This window comes from Hylaeus anthracinus, unplaced genomic scaffold (assembly GCF_026225885.1).
Source record: "Hylaeus anthracinus isolate JK02 unplaced genomic scaffold, UHH_iyHylAnth1.0_haploid 0, whole genome shotgun sequence".
Taxonomy (NCBI): domain Eukaryota; kingdom Metazoa; phylum Arthropoda; class Insecta; order Hymenoptera; family Colletidae; genus Hylaeus; species Hylaeus anthracinus.
Genome location: NW_026533254.1, coordinates 20691739 through 20715128, shown reverse-complemented (window position 1 = coordinate 20715128; position 23390 = coordinate 20691739). Strand labels below are relative to the sequence as shown.

The 23390-nt window shown below is 36.9% G+C and overlaps 2 protein-coding genes across 9 annotated transcripts in view; one reads left to right on the top strand and one right to left on the bottom strand.

Moving 5' to 3' along the window:
* LOC128886415 (uncharacterized) overlaps nucleotides 1–12710 on the top strand; it is a 461940-nt gene extending 449230 nt beyond the window's left edge. For all 8 annotated transcript variants that reach the window (XM_054141365.1, XM_054141347.1, XM_054141339.1 and 5 more), the window contains one exon: nucleotides 8272–12710. In XM_054141365.1, coding sequence (XP_053997340.1) covers nucleotides 8272–8559 — 288 coding nt within the window. In that variant the 3' untranslated portion in view covers nucleotides 8560–12710. The remainder of the gene's footprint in view (nucleotides 1–8271) is intronic.
* Nucleotides 12711–14561: 1851 nt separating this feature from the next.
* Nucleotides 14562–19515, bottom strand: LOC128886542 (alpha-amylase-like). The gene is made up of 5 exons (XM_054141498.1): nucleotides 19238–19515; nucleotides 18047–18477; nucleotides 17055–17427; nucleotides 15231–15719; nucleotides 14562–14776 (listed from the first exon to the last, which is right to left on the bottom strand). The coding sequence occupies exons 1-5, from the start codon at nucleotides 19415–19417 to the stop codon at nucleotides 14762–14764; spliced, it is 1488 nt and encodes a 495-aa protein (XP_053997473.1). The 5' UTR covers nucleotides 19418–19515; the 3' UTR covers nucleotides 14562–14761.
* Nucleotides 19516–23390: the final 3875 nt, after the last annotated feature.

Below are 23390 nucleotides of genomic sequence, written 5' to 3'. Positions count from 1 at the left end.
AATCTTTCAACCGATATCAAATTTTCTAATTATATTTATAGTTGATTAACTTTCCACCTTTCTATTTCTAGTCTCTCTTACATAACAAATATTTCTAAGGCTTGGAAACCGTAATTTCAAATAGGAAGTACATTACCTCAGGTCAAGAATAATTCATTTTTTGGAGGAAATTCTTGCACAAGGAACACGTTATAATCTTTCAACCGATAGCAAATTTTCTAATTATATTTATAGTTGATTAACTTTCCGCCGTTTTATTTCCAATCCTTCAAGTCACATAACATTGGTAAATATCTCCAAGGCTTGGTAATAATAGTTATAATCACAAAGTACATTACCCCACGCCCTGAATTTTTCATTTTTTGGAGGAAATTATGCCACGAAGAACACGTTGTAATTTTGCGACCATAGCAAACATCGTAAGAATAATCGAGATGCTCGTTTCAATGCTCGTTCGTGCAACGACGGTTGAAAAATGCGATTCCAGGAGCAATGTTTTACTCTAAATACATTTTAATGAAATACGCGACTCGAGTCTAGCGAATGGCGATGCTCGCTGACGATGTCCACGCGAGAATTCCGCGCTGCAAAAACCGTCGGTTCGATCAACGAGGAGACATCGCGGCACTATAATTTCGTGCTACTTGTGGGCGCCACGACTTACAAGCATAATTGATACCTTGATTTCAGAGCAGTAATTCATAATAATCAGCTAAGAGATCGCGGGCAGAGTCTACCTTCCGTACCAACGTTCTATTCCCGAACTGCAATTTAATATTATAAAAGAATGCCTTTTTCTTGTAGCTCGTGCACTCGAGCACTTTGATGACGTTTGTCGTGGAAAAAGCATTACTCCCATTTCTTTGATCTAGAGGATGTCGAAGAAACGCTATAATTTTACGTGAGAATTCGTATTTTGTTTTGGAATAATTAAGGAGACTAGCTGCTTTTGTTTTGATCATTATTCTACCAGTTTCCTACTGGTAACACGTGGTTGATAGATAAGATCGAGGTGCTCAGTTGAGTGGCTCAAGCTGTCATTTTTGGTTGTAATTTATGATAGACTTGTTTTGGTTAAAGCAGAAAGGTATGATGAGAAAAGAGTCGATTATTATTTGGTAACAAACCGTAAGCTGTTTTTTTATTTGTAATTAAAAATCTTCATGCAGTATTATAATACATTCTTGATAGCATTTATTAGGGGTAAAGAGTAGTTATTGGAAGCAGTAATATTTTACTATGATTAAAATATAGTGTAGATATAATAGTAGTAAAGCTTTTCAAGTTTTTAAAAGAACTTTTTTTTTCCAAAAACGAAACATATAATCAGTGGTCTTAATTGAATGTCGTTGGTGCAAATGAAATCCACTAATCAAGAAAGGGTATATATCTTTGAATTCTTCGCTTGATTCTGCCAATGAATAAAATATGACTTCAATAATGCATTCCGTGTTCTCACTAAACTATACACTATTCAGTGAAACTAATTTCCGTTATAAATCAATATTATACTAACCATATAAAATAAAATAATATTATAATTAATCAATATACGTAAATATTAACAGAAAGACAAACTGTTACAGTATCTAAAATGAATATAAACAGGATGACCGAGTGTAGTAACGAGAAACGTAGGGTACGGGATCGGTCGCGTAGGTAAAGCGGTCGACTGTGGATCCGAGGATCGTGGCTTCGAATCCCCGTGCCTTATTTTACGTTCAGACTCTTACAATACATCCCAATATTATATTAGTCCGTGCCATAACACAATTCCCAAAATGGAAACCAATGTTTCCCATCGATGGACTCATCAGTGCCAAAACAGATCTCACAATCAGCCGAGAGAGCCAGGAGACTCGGGAAAGCCATTAATCGTTCCTCCTCTTTGAGAAACGTTCACTTCCAGGGACACTGGTCATCTTGCGCCATAATCCACCAGCTCGTGGGCGCCACGGCTCATAAAGGTAACTCGGCGCGTACGTTTTTAGTGCAATCCCGAGTCCGCGGAGCGTTAAAGTCGGAGCATGCGGGCCAATTGCGCGAAACAGGCCCCGCGTTCGCTTCTAATAACGGTCCTTGGCGCTCTCTTCCGCGGCCGTACGTCTCCCTCCATCCAACGTAACGACTTAGTTAATTAGCGTTTACGCGAAACGACCGTGAAGAACCGTCGAGTGCTCCGCTACAGACGTACGAGCTGGTTTCCATCGCGCAGTGTGTACCAAAGTGTACCGTTACCGGCCACCGTCGCTATCGGAAATTCGTAACAATGTCGGCCGTGTACTCCCGGGTGATAGATGGCCGCGTGTTCCACGGTCGTCGTTTCTGGTACGACGCTCGTTTAGCACCGGTGTCAGCTGCCTCGCGCGTATCGCCGTTAAGGGCGAACGGGATAATTAGCTGGATGCGCTCGCGAAAACTGCGAGGTCCGCGCGAGTAAATGGGATGTAAAGCGAGACGAGGCGCGGGACTAATTTGTGGGAGTCGGTATTTCGTTCTCTTCCTCTTTTGTAATTAGTCCTTGGTTGGGGAAGGTGTATGTGCTCCGAGTTGATTCACGAGTGCATGGTACGTTTACATAGTTTGCTGGTGGGGAGATGTTTCGGTTTGGTTTGGGGCAAGTGTTCAGACATGTGGCAGGTCTCTTCTTCTTTTTTTGTAATTAGTCTCGATAGGGAACAAGCTAAGTTAAAGTTTTCAAAATGTACCGTTTGTATTGATGTTCAAATGTATTCAATTTTATTTAGTTCACAAGTAGCAAGATGTTTGAGATTGTTTGGAAGCTTATAACTGAGCAAGTGTCCAGGTTTGTGGGGAAACTCCTCCTTTTTTTAATTAGTCTCTGATGAGGAGGAACTGGATACAAATATCCTGAATGTACCCTTTTTTTTAATGTGCAAGTTCTTGAAATTTTATATGTAATTTTATATATCGTACAAGAACCATTTATTTTAAATGGATTACTGTACGAATACTTCTTACACTGACTGTATACAGGGTGTCCCAAAAGTCGGAGAGGAGGAAGGAAATATCCAATTTTTAGTGTCCCTTGTATAAAATAAAAATAGCATACAATCTTTCGATTCATCGTTATTCGTCTTTTTTCGTGTAAAACAATAAGTAATTGCTCATCCAAAAATAATATATCGAAGTTTCTATTATTATCCTATCTAAATAATTAAAACTGTGATATTGTCAAAGTCATATTTTCATAAATTCAGACACATCATTTAAACTTAGATCAAAGTTTGTCCTATCTTCTAAACAGTGTAACTTGTATATTATTGTTGATATTTTATATATCAGGTGGACTGGAAAGTGATGTCGTTTCTGCGGATCTCAATACTTATATTATCATTCATCAGCTCAGTGATTTTCATCGATCTTGCACTAAAAATTTGTACATTAAGTGGCAAGGGGCTGTTGGTAACGAGGGATGATTACATAATTACTTAAAAATAGAAACTCGTTAAGAATGTATTTGTTTGAATTTAATATAAACGAAATGATATTACTGTTCGATCCTCCTAATACATGTACATTTATGCATAAAGATCCCCATATATTTATCCATTTATGTACGAAGTTCTGCGTTTATAAACATTTTCATAAATTTCCCTGTATTATCATTTGCTACAAATGCATAAAGATACCTAATCAACTAACAAATAAAGGTCACGTGAATCCTGGTTTTGCATGTACGACTTAAACGTACGTTGCCTGGATTTGTTCCAACATCGTGGAGATGCCGTTCGGATGGTAGAAGAAATGGAACGTCGTAACTTCCTGTTCATTCCTGTCACTGTATTTATAGGAATGCGCAAACGCAGCCCGCGAATAGACTACTTCGTACAGATGTTGCAATCCTGTCAGTCTGACTGTGACTAACGTTGATTATGGTACAAGAGTTCGGTTCGAGATTTCAAACGACGAATTCCTGCTTTTTGTTCGTCAAGCTTGATTCAAGCCGCTTGATGGAAACATGCTTTCCTTTTCCCATTTTCGCGCAACTGTTACGGTTGCTGGTGCATGCCTCATACAACTGTACGCGACGATTCCAATAACCTTGAAATAGATTATTATGAATTACTCACGTGTCACGACAATTGTTTAAATTATATCGTGAAGTCATCATTTTTTCACCACTTTTTTTTTTACCACCCTAATACTTTTTTACGTAGAATGTCGAAAGGAATAAACCTACGTAAGAAAGCTATGGATTTTCATTAAAAAAAAGTAATGGAACTATCGATTGCACACGCACCATCGCACTTATAACAAAAAATATGACCCTGGAAATACAGTACACTTTGAACTATTCACGTTTTTCCTTCGACATTTTTCTCTAAATGTGCTGATAACGAAGTCGTAGCTTGTTACATTTACTTGGACCACACTGTATAAAAAACGGTTCCAAAATTACAAAAACCTTGATTTCTATGCAGATTAAAGTGCATTAGGAGCTTTCATGTGGTATTGTGTCGAGAGAATCATTGCAATAATTGTAGTTACTCCTAGAATCTATATCAGCTTCATTTAAACTGTAAAATACACCATTCACAAATAATATTATTTATGAAATGTTCATCGCAGGAATTTTAAAACTACTTTTTCCACGTCTTCGTAAAGGTTCTATCACGTGGTCGGTTGAATAGCGAGTCTATGCACCTGTGCTGCGCAGGAATACACTTCAACAAGCGACTCTGCACGAAAATAAGAAGCGTGCCGAAAAGGGGAAGCATGAAGCGTGCCATATTCCCCTCGAGCGGCACGAATCTGCCGACTCGGATGCACTTGGTGTGGGTGGAACGGATTTAGCTCATACACTTGTATATTTTCTTATTCGTGAGACTGTAGTCTGTACTGAGAAATCCTTATGTTTGTTAGACTGGTTCGAACTTTCTTGTATTAGAATTAATTCTGAAATTGCTGTAGTACATATTTATTGCGTGGTACATATTTATTGCGTGGTACATATTTATTGTGTGGTACATATTCTATGGATCGTTGACCTATTTCAACTCTTTGAAGTTAGGTAGAGTAAAAATGATCCCACCTTTTGTTTAATTTTACTATTTTATTTAAAGTTTTTCATTTGTGTAGGAATCCTATGAACTATCGCTAAAAGTACAGGTTGAATCAGAAATGTATACAAGTCAAAGCGCAATAGCAATTTGTTGACGCTGTTTTTCAGTGCAGAGTAAATTTTAGTTTTCTTTTATAATCTTTTCTTTTATATGCACGTTACACGTATACATGTTTATGCAATAAAGCAGAAGAAAGAACTTTTAACGGATGAGTATAAAAATTCCATACTTCACGTTTCGCCACTCCTAAACGTAAAAAGAACGTATAAATTAACCTCATCCATTGCATCAACATTCCACAGCTGAAAAGCATCCAGTACAGACTTCGCACAGTTCTGCATTCCGATAAAGAAAAATAACAAAAAGCAAGGAAGATTCCCCGCATTCACGAATCACGGAATTCCATAATAAAATTCAAGGACTCATAACTCGACCTCGATTTTCAGTAGCATATCCTGTTCCCTCCTCTGCTGTAAATGCTATAAGGAAGACTAGTCTGCTCCATTTATGATATGCAATATTTATTTTATATATAGTGTCACTAAGTAATGTTCTTTTAGTGAATTTTTTAGAATTAGAGATTTTAATTGCTTAAAAGTATAAAATAATTTCTATTTCTTTTATATTAAATTATATTGAATATTATATTAAATTTCTATTTTCTTTATATTAAATTATGTTAAATAACCATTTCGTAGTCAAGGCAAAATTAAATACTTTTAATTCCTGCTTGAGTTAGTTTTTGACGAGGGCGGCAATATTGAATGCTGTTAATGTATACATGTATACTGTCTACGTGAAAATACTGTCTGAGTAGGTTTGGGATACTATTCGGTGGAAGCGCCGATATTGAATAGCGTTAATGTATACATGTATACTGTCTACGTCGAAGTACTGTCTGAGAGGGTTTGATGTATTTGGTATTGGCGATGCCGGATGGGAGAGCGATATTGCATACAGTTAATGTATATACTATCTACATGAAAATACTGTCTGAGTAGGTTTGAGATAGATTTAGTAGAGGTGCCGATATTGAATAGTGTTGATGTATACATGTATACTGTCTGCGTGGAAATACTGTCTGAGAGGGTTTTGAAATGAAAGTACGAATGGATGGAAAACAGACGTTAATCTTATACCGAACTTTCCTTTCGGAAAAAGGAAAATAGACAGTGTGAACCTAGCGAGCGAACCATAATCCACCACCATATTCCGTCGTACCCTATTAATTTGATCTTTTCATTAAACTTTCTTTTATCCATAACCATCTGTGTTCATTGTATCACAGCAATACCACGCAACTCCACTTTAATTGCACTTTGTCTTTCTCTGCTCACTCTGCGTACATCAAAATATACAAACCCAGTGCTAAACACTCCCCTCTATCACCTCCATATAGTAGCCTCCTGTATCAGCAATAAAAACAATACATCGTAAAATTCCTAACTCGACCTCGATCAATATCCATGCCGATCTTCCATCTACTCGTCCCCGCCCTCCGCTGCTCGACGAAGACTGGTCTGCCTTTGCGTGCACGAGTCGCATTAGAGCGCTGAATATTTCATTCATAAGCGGGCCGAGCAATCACCGTATTCCGCGGACGTGCACAGCGGAGGGGTATCGTAGTACGCGTGCGAGCGGTCTCGCGAGCGCGGCTCGAGCAGAAGCGTGCAAGACCGGCGCGGGTAAGTTGCAGTAGTGCAGCTGCAATTACGTGTCCGTGGGCCCCCGATGCCGTGAATGAAACGTCTCTGTCCTTTTTTTCCTCTCTTCTCTTCCGCTTCTTCCTCTCGTTCCTCCCCCACTCCTCGTCTCGCTCTTTCCCTTCTTATCACCGCGATATCCTCCCCTTTCCTTGTCCGCCGCCAATTCCGACCGCGTCGGCTCGCCACGAGTCTTTCCGCGGAACAGGGAGTTTAATGAGCGAGCGCCGTGTGGCGTTCCACGTCGTTGAGGATGCACCTTGTTGCGCTCGGCGACGCGCGCCGCGTACACGGACGGGATTCCGCGATGCGCGTCCGGACGCCCGTGAAACGCGACCTTCGATGTAGTTCGAAGGCACTCTGAATCGAGCAGCGTCGAAGCATTCAGCGATTTTCTACTCAATGAATCGGTTGATTAGTCGAAAATTTAACCCTTCGCGCTCGGGTGGCGCCTCTAGGGCGACATATGTAAATTAAAAGCGATTTTATGACATCGTTTTACAAGATTTAATACGGACGTGTAATCTAGGTTATTATTTTGATAATAAAACGTGATGTAAAGTTTGATGTTTTGAAAAGAAAATTTAAGATGGCTTGCAATAATTCGTAACTGAGAAGGCTATGAGATTATCCCTTGAGTAATTGCAATCAATTTGAACTGTGAGACATCTCGTAATTGACAGTGAATGGGTCAAAGGGGAAACTTTTAATGGGAAACAAACGTTGACATTTAAAATTATTATACAAAAGATTTGCTAAAAAATGTCGGTTTTTATAAAAAAAAAACCATGCTTTTCCGCATTCAAACGTCATTTTCTCCTTGAAATATCACCGTACAATTTTTTTTTACTTTACCATTGAAAATCTGAGACTTCGAGGAAGTTTTTCCCAAGGAGTGCCCGCCAAACAAATATGTATTTGAAACCGGAAAGCGCATAGTCAAATATCAATAGAAAAGTCAAATTTTTTAGAATTGTCACAATTTTAAGTTGGACATCATTTTTCACTTGTTAAATCTACGTGATAAATTTTGGTTTGGCATCAGGGAGATGGGAAATTTAACGCTCCTTCGAATGGTATACTTAGTTTTAAGTTTGCACTGTAATTTGATGGAGTCATGGCCGTTTAAAGAGCGCCAACACGAAAACACAGAAAAAGAAAATTAAAAGTGAAAATACTCCTAAATAAGAGGTTTCTAGAAAAATGTCTAAGAGCTATTTTTTGTTACAATTAATTGTAAAATTTACTCGCTGAATTCGGACATAACTGTAGACACCCTGTCGATCAATTGTACTTATTTTCTTCGCTTTATTTCAATTTCCTTGTACAATCTACGTTAAACATGCACTAATGAAACCATAATTTTCTAAACTTTTAAACAGCTTTTAAAACAATTTTTCAGTAACTTTTAAATAAAAAATAAAACAGTAGCCAGAAATGCACCAGAGTATCCCCTAACTAGCCTCTTTTTTTTTTTCCAGAACTTCCGCGAGCATCGCATCGACGGTGCAGCGTTGCCGCTTCTCTCCGAGGACCACCTGACGGGCCCCATGGGGATGAAGCTGGGCCCGGCCCTGAAGCTGCGGGCCCTCCTGGCTCGAAAGCTCGGAGCCTGCACGGTGTGCTTGCATTGCGCCCACTGTCATCAGTCACCTCTCCCAGCGCTGACCGCGGCCGCAGCGGCGGCAGCGGTGTCGCAGCAGCAACACCAGCAACAGCAACAGCAACAACAGATCCCTGGCAGACGACCGAGCAGCACGGGCAACTGACACATGATGGCGGGGCCTCCACTGGTCTTGCAGGGCGCATCGACGTTCTCTTCGGACCCGAACAGGGCCCTCAGGATAGAACGACGCGTGCAACGTCCGATTCGCAAGCCGGAAGTCATCTTCAAGAAACCAATCAAGCAGTGACGCTGCACCTGTGTGGCCGTCACCGCGGACGCTAGTGTTTTGGAGACTCCGCCTATTGTTTAAGTGTTCGTTTGGGACATCGTTCGTGGGGGACATGAGTAAAAAGATAGGGAAACGATGAGGAAGGAGACGGGATCTTTCTGATAGTTGCAATCGAGTACCTGGAGAAAGTGCTGCGAAGGATCCTTGAAACACACGAGAAGGGTTACGTAATGCGAACATTTGTGTCATAGACTGTGCTGCCTTATTAATTCGAGATGGGGTTAGCTGGCCTTTCTATACTTCTATCTCTATTCTTGGAATAGTTTCGAGTGGTCTTGAATAGTCTGGTATGTTCAGTGGAATGACCTTTTAAGTCTTCCAGCTCCAGGGATGCTTCTCACCCTATCTTCCAAAACTACCCACGAGATTATCAACTCGATTATGTTCAACCTTTATCACTACAAAACTTTTACAGCTCACTGTCAGTTGGAGTTACAAGGGTTCAAGTAGGAAATACAATTGGCGTTGAATATCGACATTTATTTTGTTCTCTGGATCTAGACTGAACTTTCCTCGCTGTGTCTGTGGGTGCTCCTCGTTAAAAATGGCGTCATTGCTGAGAAATTTGGAGTTATAAGGGTTCAAGTAGGCAATTACAGTTGGATTGAATATCGACATTTATTTTATTCTCTGGATCTAGACTGAATTTTCCTCGCTGTGTCTGTGGGTGCTCCTCGTTAAAAATGGCGTCGTTGCTGAGAAATTATATATAGAGCATATTGTGAACCTGAACACCTAGACTGCGCAAAAATTATTATTGCACATCCAAGAAGTACTATCGTTCAAATTAACGCCAGGGCCAGCTACCGACACAAAATCATTGTAAAACATGTTCCCAAACGAGTGTTCGCATTATCTTCCGCAACCCCTGCCGGTGGCAATACGTGACTTCGGCGCGTTGTACTTAGACACCCGAGTATGTTAGAATCAAGTCCACGGTTACTTGATTCTAAAAACGAATCCAGAGTTGAAGACTCGCTCAATCCTCGACGCTACTTCTCGCCTACTCACGGAACTTGTTGCATTGGCTCGTACCCATCCAGCTGCACGGATGCGAACCAAGGACAATAATATTTAAAAGTTCGTTGCGCCGCGAGGAAAGCGATCGATATTTTTCAAGCAAGCTCCGAAGTACGTGGAAGCTGGTACCAGTTGTGATTAATTCCGACGACGTTCTAGACGATCGGCGGATACTCGGTGCCTGAAACGAGTGTATTCGCAAACCGATTTAGATTTCGTTTAAGAAGCGGCTGCCGGCGATACAGGTCCGGCGCGGATGTTGTCAGCCTGACGTACAAGGTTGAGAATCGAGTATCCGTAATTGAGAATCCGTGTTCAACGTTGAATCGAACACGTTGGCTGATGTTGACAGACTTGTATCACCGGTCGGTCTTCTGGATCTCGGCGAGACGAGGCTTTCTTTCATTCTCTTTAACCGGGAGGAAGCGGAGGGTAACTAACAAGTGTTAACGTTGTTGCGTTGCCGCGGAATCCGGTTATGAATTAGAAATAGACACGCGATCGCAGCGAAGATGCCTGGATCTGTATAATAACCGAATTAATTGGCTCTAACGTTCGCGGCAGAAAAAGAAACGATATCGTGCGCCTGCGGGCTAATTCAAATTACATCCTCCTCGTTGAAGAACCGTACGCCAGCCCAATTAACCGGAATTACGCCGTCGATTGCTCGACAATAATTACAGTAACACCTTGTATAGAATGCTCAAAAATTGAGACAGCCGATTATCAATAAGCGAAGCACGAGAATCGTTTCGTTGCAATAGGTTGAACTTTAATGGCTTGGTTGGAAAGGGTTTTTAACGGGATGTAGCGAAATGGAGATCGAGCTGAAGAGACACGTGGTGGGGAAAGTTCTTGGGCATAGAATTTTATCAATATTCGATACACTACTGTAACTTGTTGTAGTGTATAGACAATCAATAATTACAGTGGTGCCTTTAGTAATGCTTAAAAAACGAAACAGCTGATTATTTATCAATATGTGAAGCACCAATAGAGAATCGTTTCGTTACATCTTGTCAATATTCGAGGTATTACTGTGACATATTGCGATGCATCGACGCGTCCATTTCGTATTCCTAATTATCGATTTGGTAAAGTTAAATGGAATTGTTGGAAAAAAGAATGTTTTACGAAGGTAATCCTGGGGATGCTGGTTATGGTTGTTCAACTACGATACACGTATCGCGGAGGAAGTATTATCGAAGATCAACGAAACGAGTGCCTATATCCAGAAAGTCTTCCAAAGGCTGGCCTTTCTTAGAGAATACCATTATCGAACGAGTCGATGATTTTTGTGATCCACGCGCAACGATTCGTTGAAATCAGCCCTGCTGATTTACTGGTACCTTTTGCCTGAGAACAGTTTCACGGCGACAAAGGCTGGAAATTATTCGAACCTTTCCATGTGGCACGTTTCGTTCATGAAAATGAAATTAGTAATACGAAAACAAGTGAAATAAGTATCTCCTGTTGTTCATATGAAAATTCTTTCAAGCGTTGATGTTTGTTTAAATTAATATTTGTTCTTTAATTTCTGCGTTAATGATCTGTAACCAAGATCAAACCCGTTGAATTTAATTGCTTTAAAATTGTTCATTTTCCACTCACCAGCAGATGCATTTTGTATTCGAAAGTGAGTGAAAAATTCTATTCGAATAATATATCACAAATAAGACCAACTTATAGATTTATTTACGAGATTTACTCAGTTACATGATAATATTCAATAATAAATAAACGTACAAGGCGGTCTATTTTTTTTTTCATTCGTGTCCGAAAAGTTTCAGTTGTTAACGCAGAATCTAATTTCGATTAAACGAATAATGGACGAAAAGTTTTCATCCTCTATTCGTTACTCGAAATTTGTATCGAGTTTCTAAAATACTCTATGCGACCATAATTTTTAAATTTTTAAGAATTAAACCCATTTGGTTTCCCACGATATAAAAATACTTCCTATTTAAATACTTAATGACATCAATTATGAATAATTAGCCAGTGAATTAGTCACAGGAAAGTCGAATAATTTCACGAACCCAACACTGACAGTGGTAAACCGAAAAAATTACCATTACCGATCGTCGTGAAATAAAACTGACGGAGATCAAATTAAGGAGAAAGTATGCTAAACATACCGGAGTGTATCTATTAAATAATTGTTGTTCGCGTGCGAAGAGATTGAATGAGAGAACGATCGTGCAGAAGGGAGAGAAAGATGAAAAAGAGACAACATTTTATTAGAGAAAAATTAATGTGCAATAAAGGAACGTTTCGACACGGTACTTTTAACTATGATAGGAGATACGTATTTGCTCAAATCGTTGTTTCTTTTATATATTTTAACGAAGTTTTTATATGAATGAATTATAATGATAAATATACTAAATTATATTTTTGCTAGCGTTCTACGTGCAAAAAGGAGTGAACTCCGCACACGTATATACATTCATAAACCGTACGAAAACAAGAAAAATACATGTAACCGTACACACACACGCGTGCGCGCGCGCGCGCGCGCATACACGCAAACACGCATACACGTTCACGCATACTCGATACGTAGCAAACGGCATAGATTTACGAGCGACGGACCCGTAATATAAATAGCTTAGAAGAATTGTAAATTAACTTTCCTTTTTTTTTTTTCTTTTTTTCTTCTCTGATTTACAACGTTTGGCGTTTATTTATTTAGAAGTAAACCGTTGCCTTATTGTATTCACGTATAACAGTTAAGATGTAAAAGCGACGTCCTAGGAGAAGAGAAATGGTCGGGAGACAATGTTAGATTGAAAAAAAGTTGGTAAGTTCGTAAAAAAAATGAGCAGTATTTTTAGATTTACATTAGCCTGAATTTACTGCAGACTATATACGTTTATAATTGTTATGTACACGGACACTTACACACGCGACGACGCACGCGCGAAACATCTACACGTGCTTCCAGTTTCCAGTAGACTCAGGTAATTCCATCTTCAAAGTCGCTAATATTCCTCTCGCGTCATTTTCCAACGAAGTAGAGGGAGAATTATTTTTTTTAATTTTCCCGTCACATTGAAATTGAATTTAATCGAGATTCAAACAAATCGGCTGACGTTCCATTGTTATTATATCCCGCATTCGCGTGTACGATTTTGTTTATTAAAAAATAGAGATTCAGCAACGAGAGAAATGTCCAGCAATTAATTACGGAGATCAATGTTTGAACGGAAACTGTGAGGTCACGCGCGGACATTAATCGAGCAAGCGGCTTTTACTTAAACCGAGATCACTGTACATAATGCTTGAGCATTTATTTATATCATGCTTTCACAAGAGGACCCGTAGTATTTTATTTAGTTTCGTAGCCGGGGTTCACGCGCACCATTTACCGCGTCGCACGACATCATTACATTACCGAGCAGCAGGATCGCTCGTACGGAACAAGAGAGTGAGAAGAAATCGGATAGAGTGCGTGTGTATGTGTGCGAAGAGGAATTAAGAGATAAAAGGTGAGAAAGAGAGAGAGAGAGAGTATTTTACAAGACGAGAAAAATATAAGAGAGAAAAGTAGCGTGGAATTATTTAAAGGAAATATAAGAGTATTGTACAGGGAAAGACGAACGAAACGGAGAAGAGGGACGAAAGAACGGCCGATAAGGCAATCATGTGATACTTCGATGTTCTTCCACCCATTTTTCACCCTTCGTTTCCTTCTGCGACTAATTCTTGCGATTTACGTTCAACCATCAACCCCTCAAACCTCCCCCATTCCTTCGGCACCCCTTTTTTATTTCTCCATCGCGAGTCTGTCGTGTATTATTTTACGATTAACTGTCATATTATGTATAGTAGAATTTAATGGTGAAAAGAGAACAAAAACAGTACATTGTTTCTGTTAAAATAAACATTGTTGAAAAATATCTGATCTTCGAGTACCACCCTGTGTTACAATTTTGCTCGATTACAGGAACAGGAGAGGTTATCGTGTGTACGATTCCTTGAAGTATCGGACAGGTGAGTTGGCCTTTCGATAAAGAGATGGGTGTTCTTACAGAGACGTGTGTACGTTAAAGATTTTCACAGGAACGTATTACTTTTTAGAGACACCTGCCAGCAGAATTAATAATTTCACTACCACTAGGTTTGGGAAGTCATTTTGACCCATTTCTATTTTCACAAGGTTGAACAGAAACCGTGTATATTATGTCGACTCTTATCTATATAAAAAGACAAGCGTATGTCCAAATACATTTTTTGTTATTTGGATGTCTCAAACCAAAGTTTTGATTTTATTTCTAAAATGTCACGAATAAGTCCTACAATACTCAGTCATACAATTATATTTAAAAATAATTAAAATGAAAAGGTGGTCTACTTTCATTTCTATTTGTGTCTGAAAAGTTTCAGTTTCGAATGCAGATTCTAATTTTGATGAAACGAATAATGGATGAAAAGTTGTAGCAACAAACCGTGAAACCGTAGAAACCGTGTATATTTTTCGCCGATCACTTATGCTGATTCTTATCCATATGAAAAGACAAATATCCAACTTAATTTTTTGTTATTTGGGTGTCTCACAAAAAAGTATACACTGTCTTTCTTTTGTTTTGCTATTTAAATATTAATTCTTTGCGAATAAAGGCTCAAGTAACAATCATTCAAAAAACAAAATTAAGTTCAAGAATCATGTATTATTGCTCTCGTGTATAATATAGATACAAATAATAAAATAACTGACGGTGATGTTACTATAGCGAAATACTTAAATAAATTGTAAGGAAAGGAAAAGTGGAGGTTGCTTGTTGATTAAATTTAAATACAATGATCCATATTTTTGGTAAAGATTACTTCTTTATTATGTAAACTTATGGTTAGTAATTAACATTATCAAGGCGCATTTTCTGAATGAAAAGTATATGAGTAAATACTGATTGAAATCATTTTTAAAGCAATGTAAATATACAGTGTTTGCATCAAGTTTCCTTTATTTTGGTCCGTTCATTAAGCTTCCTCTTCAAGCAACTTTCGCCTGAAAAAATATAATTTTCTGTAATTCTAGTTTTCAACCAATTTTATAATATAGTAAACAATCACTTTATGTTTATTCTGTAAAGAATAAAGCAAATTTTCCTGATACGATATTTAGTAATATTTCCTATATCGTCCAGACTTCGAGGACACCCTGTAGATAATTAACACATCAACAATCAGACCAAAACTCTTGAAAATTTCTATTGGTATTAAATTTTGTTTACAGACTATTGAAAACTACATAATCAAAAACATTTATCGTGCTATTTATTTTGATAACTTCATCGAAATTCAACAATTCCATTCAAAATTTAGCACTTGACTTCCAGAATTAATTTTTTTAGTTCATCAGTTCATCACTAACACCTACACATGGATGACGCGGCGATCAACATATTAAATATTGAAAAGCATTTTCTCCTAAATTTTCTACAAACATAAAATTAACTCACATTTCGATGAATCGCAAGAAATCCATCGTCTTCCCTTTTCAATATCTCAACGCGAACGTTGCCGTTCCTCTGCACGGTGACCACTTTCCCAGTGCATTTTCCGTTTTCCATATTCCCAGAAACCACGTCGCAATACGTGCCAGGTGGTAAACAGCTCTTGACGGTTATATTCATATCGTATTGATCACCGTTGAACGCTACGAATCCTGCGTCGCCCCGACAGAAGACGATCTGATTGCTACCGTTGTCCCACCAATTGGTTACCTTCGTTCCATTTGCAGCGTTGCGAAAACGCACCATGTTGTAAATCTGACGCCAACGGTGCTCGCAGATCCACCCGCCGCTGCAGGTATTATCAGGCTGAATCATGGGGGAAACAATGCGTTCCTGGTTGTCCATTGGCGGACCTTGATTGAAGTCATTAAAATCGAAGGAACTCATCACTCGTGGGATACCGTAATCTTGGGCTAACATGAAACCCACTGCCATCTGCAAAGTTTTAATAAAAATGGATTATTTTTATTTGTTTACTACTTGGATAGTTCACTGGTCAAAAGAGGAAGTTCCTTTATGAGGACAAATTAGAGTTCCTGATGAATAGTGAACTGTCAGGAAACATCGTTTCCTTTAGAATTGAATGTGCATTGATAAGTAACCCTTATGTCAGAATGCAATAACTTGTATAATGAAAGATTGAATAATATCTTTGAAAGGTTGCATAGAATCAAAACTAGAATTCGAATTATTCGCATAATCATTGGCAGAGCAAGTAGTATAATTTAATCAGTCAGACTATATAAATAGATTTTTGTAATTCAGTCGAAAATTTCAATTTACTTTAATCTTCACAAATTAATGTCTTCAATGAAAATAAATTGAAATACATTGATTTTTCGATTACCTACGTATGACCCTCTTCAAAAACCATTAAGTTCTATATGGTGTATATGTAGGTCCTATATCATGTTTAATACAAATGAAAATATACAAGCGCTATATAACAATGAAACAAAAAATTATTAAGAAATTTATAGTAGCAGAAAGTATTAATCATGTTACGTTGACTAGCAATTATATTAAATGAACTAATTGTAAGTATCATTATTGCTTCCTAACTATAACATAGTGGCCAAAAGTTATACTAACAATTATTTCTCTTCCTCAGTTACATAATTATTGATTGATTAAAATAATTGATGTTATAAAAAAAGTATTAAATTCATTTTATTACCATAATCTAAGCTAATGTAAAAAATACTTCAGGGTCATAATTGTATCTAAACCTGTCTAAATCAGAAATCTCAATACTTGAATTTGCCCCCGTGTCTGACCACAGGTAGACTCATTCTACTAGTTTACATTATAAAGAAATCAGCTAGTCTGTAATCTGCGATTCGATAAATCCGATCATCTTCGAGAAATCTGTAATTCTGAAAAATAATTCAGTCGAAATTAACCACTTCAAAACATTTATTAATCGGTATTAAAATTTTAGACGAAACTGAAACTTAGACTAATTATTAAAGAAATTCCAATTAGAGGTGTAAATTTAACACACCAATGTACTCCAAATTAAATGCTATCGTTAATTAAGAAATCTTCATATGAATCTAAAATTTATCTATACTTATCGAGCTACTTTGTTGACCCGATTGCGGTCTAATAACAAACAATTATTATAAAGCAACGCGAAAATCGTTATATAGTATTATTTTACGAAATGACAAAGCGCATAATTAGCAATAATTGTGTTTGAATTTTTATATCAGAGAGTCTGTAATGAATTTAATGAACAAATTATTTAACTAAGTTTGTTTAAAATACCTTATACAATTTGGATGATTTGTAGGTGAGTACGTTCGCTGAGTTGGAGCGTTGAGTGTCGTGATTATCAATAAAAACGAGAGCATCTCGCGATGAAAGAAGATTCCATTTCTCCCCCCAATTAGAGAACCATTTCAAAAGATTGTTGCCACGGAATGAATTGCTCAGTTCCGCGCCATGTTGGAACTCCGTCACTACAGCTATGTCGATGTATTCGAATTTTGATACTGCTTCGTGGTTCCCATAGTCTATTACTTCTTGGAATACAAACGGTCGTGCGTTCGGCGGGAAGCCGTGTTCTATATTGAGATTCTTCAATCTAGAGTAAATTACGTTCAAATCTGCTGGCCACATATGCTTCGAAGCGTCCATGCTGAATAAAAAACAAAAAACAAAAGGTACAATTAAGATCTGCGAAATTAATCAAAGCTGAAACATTAATATATGGTGAGGTATATGGTTCTTATGGAAAGCTAGCTTGTGTGACGCAACTTTTGGTGTCACGTTTAATTACATTTGTTATTATTCTATATACCGTTAAATACTTTTTGAAAATGTGACTTTCGTCTTCCTTTTAATCGATGATAATTATTTGGTGATGGGAGCATTTAAGTAGCAGGTGACAATTATATGTATAATAATTATTTAAATTTCACCACCATAAAATGTGGTTCTCTTCAAACAAATTATAACGATATTAAATGCCAAGGAAAAGAAAAACGATTCCGTACTTTTCCATCGCTATTCTTATCTTTCTCTGTATTTAACATTATTTTATTTTAAATCGTAATAAGAAATTATAAGAGGATAGACTTCTTCAACAACGCTCCCTTTACAAGAGCCCCTTTTAGAAAATACTTCATAATAATATTACCACTTCATCTTGCATAAGTGCATACACATTAAGTCTACATATTTAAATAATTAATATTCATTTGCTTGAATTGTAAATACATATAATTCAATGTACAAATTACACTAAAAATACAAACCGGAATCCAGCAACTCCCAAGTCGATCGCCTCATTCATCATGTCCACGATTTTCCCTCTAACGTATTCCGACCCTTGGTTTAGATCATGGAGCCCTTCCAATTCGCAGTTTCGCACGTTCGACGCGTCGTTGTAATTACTGATCGCGCAATTACGATGGAAATCTTTGTTACTGTACGGCACTGCGTAGTAGTTGCGTGTGTATGTGTCTGCTTTGGAATTACCAGTGCCTGTTGCGCTGTCATGGTTACCAGTCATGTGATTTGCAATTATGTCGACGTAGATTCGAACTCCAGCTGCGGTGCATCTGGTCACCATATCGGCGAACTCTTGCTTCGTGCCAGATCTAGTTGTCCAGAAGTAGGAAATCGGTTGGTAGCGTTCCCACCATGGCCTTCCTGCGACTATCACGTTTTCTTGGATGGGCGACACCTGCACAGGTAACATTCGATGAATTAACGGTGGATCAATTAATAATTTGTTTGCGATAAAATGCTTAATTTTCTCATGTAGAAATTAAACAAAATATTGAGCTCTGATATATGTGTACCATACACTGCCATTTCGTGTAGATAATTAAAAATTGAATAAGAGTTTTGTAAACTGACATTTGTATTTCAATAAAATTTTGCAAAATTTTTGTTGCAATAAAATTTACTGAATAATTATATGAAGTGTCATGGTTCCTTTCAAATCAGGAATTGATGATTTGAGTCTATAATTTCCATGTACATTTTTATACAATTTTTTGACAATGATATTGACTGATAATGTTATTCAAGAAAAATTATGTAAGAAATGCATGGATTTGACGTGAATAAAGTCGTGCTAAAAATCACGTTGACTAACAAGCGTATTTCCTAATAGGTGATTATTAATTTGAAGATATCTCAGTAATTATTTATTTGAAGTCCCACTTCATGTAATACTTTTTTACGCAAAATTTGACGATTTATTCGAATTCGAAAAAAGAAATTAGATATTCCATTTAAAAAACTGAAGGTGACTTTAATATCTCAATAAAAAAGTAAGGTAATCAAAAACAGATTACGTCACTGTATGTCCTCCTAGATACCATGCAACTTTTATTTGAAACATTTTGTCGTACAACGAATACCTTACGAGTTATTTGAGGTCGTCACGTTATAAGACTCACCCTGTCTAATGTCTCTAATAATAGCGATCGACTCACCTGAACTCCGCCGTACCCCATAGGTCCAAGGAAGTCTTCGCACTCCTTGGCAATGTCGTTCCACTTCCACTCGAAAAGATGCACCATGGTGTCATGACCAGGAACATAATGCGGATCCTTGTGGGGACTGTCGCCCGCTGCCACCGAGAATACAGCCAACAATGTCACGATCAGCATCATCGCTGTAACTTACGTCTTGGAATAATCGGTCCTAGAATATATATATATCCCGTCGGTGTTACATCACTGCTCTCTATTACGCATCCAAAGGTCAATTTCTCATTACCACCAGTCGTATTTTATCGGTAGATACAATGTTTCTCCGGTGGATAACATCGATATTCCTTCGAATCGGTTCATCTGTCGTATTCATTTTGTTTTTTTTGCGAGAGCTCTTGATCGATATCAGGTATCGTGTCATCTTAATATCAGTAAAGAATGATCTCGTCGCGATTAAGATCTTTTCACCTTGGGGTATCGAGATGTTTACCAAAATTTAAAGACAAAGTGGGCCAGTCCATGGAAAATCGAACAGTCATTGGGATAACATTTTGGATCTTATTAATCGTAAGAATAGTTATCTTAGGTAAGTATCTTGGGTAAGTACGTAGAAGCATAATCACAAACAACTGATGGTTCAATAATTATATTTGATTAAAAAGAAGGAAATAAAGTTACTCGGTACAGTCCAAGAAATGGTGTAAATCTGCGAAATGTTTTTAGAGGAACAGAAAATTGTCAAGTGATAAGTTTCAGGGTACCTGAAAGAACGTTTCTCAGCGCATGTGTCGAAATTTTTGTATTTAAAAATATTTTATCTCAGAGATGATTTATTTGAATTCAAACCGCAAGCCGCAATATATTGAATTATCTGCTATAAAGAACTCTATCCACTAAAGAACTTATTCACTATAAAGAACATTTTTCGTGTACATTCTAGCTCAGAAATGTGTTAACCAATCATTTAAAAAATTCATAGTTTCTCTATATAGTTAGACTCTATATGAATCTAAATTTGGAGTAACGTCATTGTTTGAAGTATTTTTTTTTATTACAAAAGAAGTTACGAAATAGTGACAAGAAATTACGCTTTTTTGTTTGAACACCGTTAAAAATGAAATTTGCAATTTTTTAGAGGGGAGGTTGGAATCATATAGAAGAAAGGCATGCCCCTAAAGTAAATTTGAAACTCTATTGGTTTCAGATAAAAACTGTGCCCATCAGGAAGTACACAAACAACTAGTGACCTCGGATGCAGTTGATATCTTCCATATTTTCTGCGCAAATACTTTAAAAAAATTACTATATTTATTTGAATATACGTATAAAGTGTTCTCAAAGTTTCAATAATTTACATACATTTCTTTCCCGCCAAAAAAATTCGTACAAATCACTAAAAAATTGTAACCCTCAACCTATTTCCCACTTTAAGCAGCTGTAAAATCAACAATATCCAACATTTTTAAGGTTCCCTCTAGTTACATTTAAATAGCGTTAGAGATTACAACGTTTGTAAATCGTTATGTTTGTCACGTACAATCAATAGACTTTGTTATTATGGAAGTCGCTAATGGTTGACGCATATCTGCGCGTAAATAGATAGCCTTTTTTCTTTTCAAATATTGCGAAAGCCGATGTTTGGATTCCCCGCCAAGTTCCTCTTATTTCTTCCGATAGAACGATAATTCTATTGTATACACTATTAATCTTGTCTCCCCTCGTGATTCACTGTCCCCACTACCGCCGATAGCTTGCGTGGGCGTGTAATCGATCGACTGTTTTCAACTGTGTAAAATTTATTGATGACGAAACACTTTCGCTTCTTAGACTTTGAACATTCGCGGGAAAAGAAAGAATCTCTTATATCGCTTCGTGCGTGCGGTAGAAACCATAACAAATGGAGACATCGCTGGGGTATGTGCCTTGCACGTATCGATGAGTAATGATGTGTCAGTTTATAGATTCTTGGAGTCTGCTGTTGACGAGGTGTGAGAAATGGTGATCAGTGGACTTCGTTTCCTCGTTTTATAACAAACGCTTCATTAGGTTTGCATTTGCGTGTTTTGTCTATACAGGATATGTCCGAGTCTGTCGATTGGATCCCCTTTCAAAATAAATTCAAAAATTGTTTACATAATGTTAATAAATCAACGAAAATTTGTATTCAGGAAAGGTGTGATCATTGTATGTTGAAATAATATTTCAAATAATATGTTATTTTATTTCATAATTATTTGAAATAATTGCTTCAAATAATCGTCACGTTGTTCTTATTTTGACTTGTGTCAATGACGAATGTTTTTATAAGCGATTCTGATTGTATATTATTTAACCATATGACTTTTACATTATTTTAATAAAATTGTATTTTACGTATTTAAAAATAATATTGCTGTGTCGAGAATTTTAGTAAACCTGTGAACCTGTAGCTGTTCCTGTTTTAATTTATAGGTGAGACGGAAGGAACTAATAGAAACATATTATTTGGATATCTGAATTGTAACATTTTCATACAAGTACATTGAATCAGGTGTGAATCATTTTTTATAATCTGTTCAAGTCAGTGCACATTACACCTATCTCTTTCTGTCAATATACATTTTTTATAATTAACTAACATTATGTAAACAATTTTCGGAACATTTTTGAGATATTCCCATACTTCCAAAGTTTACATAAGTATTTTAGTTCAAGTAGACGTCTACTTTAAAATATGTACATGCATGAAAAACAGAATGATGGCTTAAAATGATGTCTGCAACTATTATTGAAATTTCCAGAACAAAATTTGAAGTTACCATTTCAAAACATCGTTTAAAGATCTTGTTTTTGATTATGTATTATAACTTGGCGGAGGAGAAATAAAATTTTCCATATCATACATTAGATGGTCACTGATAAAAATGTTAAGCATTAGTTCATCTTCTTCTTTGTTTTTCTTTAAGAGTAACAACACTTCGCTGTCGCAGTATCGGAGCAAAGACAACATGTTTTTGATGTAATACTAGATATCGTATCATCCCAGTACTGATAATCAATTGATAATCTATGTATTCGAACGTATTGATGTCATTCTTTATCGTTCAGGAGATAAATGTCACTGCAACTACATTGCACAAACAGTTTTCACTAGCACTGCGATAATATTTGAGCATTTGCATACTATTAAAATGTTAACATATTTGTCGATGGTACGGTAATGTGGCTACAAATATATCGATCTAGTAATTTTATCTTGAAAAATGTCATTCATGTCTTCTTGTACATTGTACAAGAAACGTATACATTTATTTCTTCTCAAATTAGGATAACGAACGTGGAAATGTTTTCTATTTTATCTTCATTCCTTTTGAGTTAAAAATCATGTACTACTTGTTATTTCATTTCGTATCATTTTTAAGAACAACGTGACAATTATTTGAAGCAATTATTTCGAATAATTATGAAATAAAATAACATATTATTTGAAATATTATTTCAACATACAACATATAATTAGTATTTCAAGTAATGTTATTCCGAAAGTGATCACAGCTATGAAAATAATAACGAAATAAAGTAACATGTTATTTGTAATAATAGTTCAAATATAATTTCAAATATAACTCCAAAATATAAAATTGTACTTGCAATACAATCGACTTGTATGCTACATACATTGCATAAGAATGTATATATTGAGATCTTGAAATTCATTTTTATAGTCGTTACAGAAATACGGTTTCGTTCCTTTGTGTCGCAAACTCGTTGTAGTTAATTAATTAATGTTATAATTCCTCGCTATGAAGTATTAACAAAACTTTATTTCATTTTGTGACTAATTAAGTGCTATACTATTATATGACGTGTATTAATATACGAGGTGTCCTAAATTCAATGATACCAGCCAAAGGGTTAAACTTACCAAAGATCGTTGTTATTGCTTCGTATTTTGACTGGAATGAGACCTGTTGGTTATTTCACGAGCGCCCAGGTCTGGTATTTATATTTACCATCCGAGTCCAGGTATCATCTGGGCTGGCGAGGTAGCTAGACCAGAGCGCGATTTAATGACACGAAAGAACTTAAAATTAATTAAGTCATCCGGCCGCGCTGTAATTATCGCGTTTTATCGATAACCCCTATCACCGGTCGCAGTGGACGCGCATTCCAT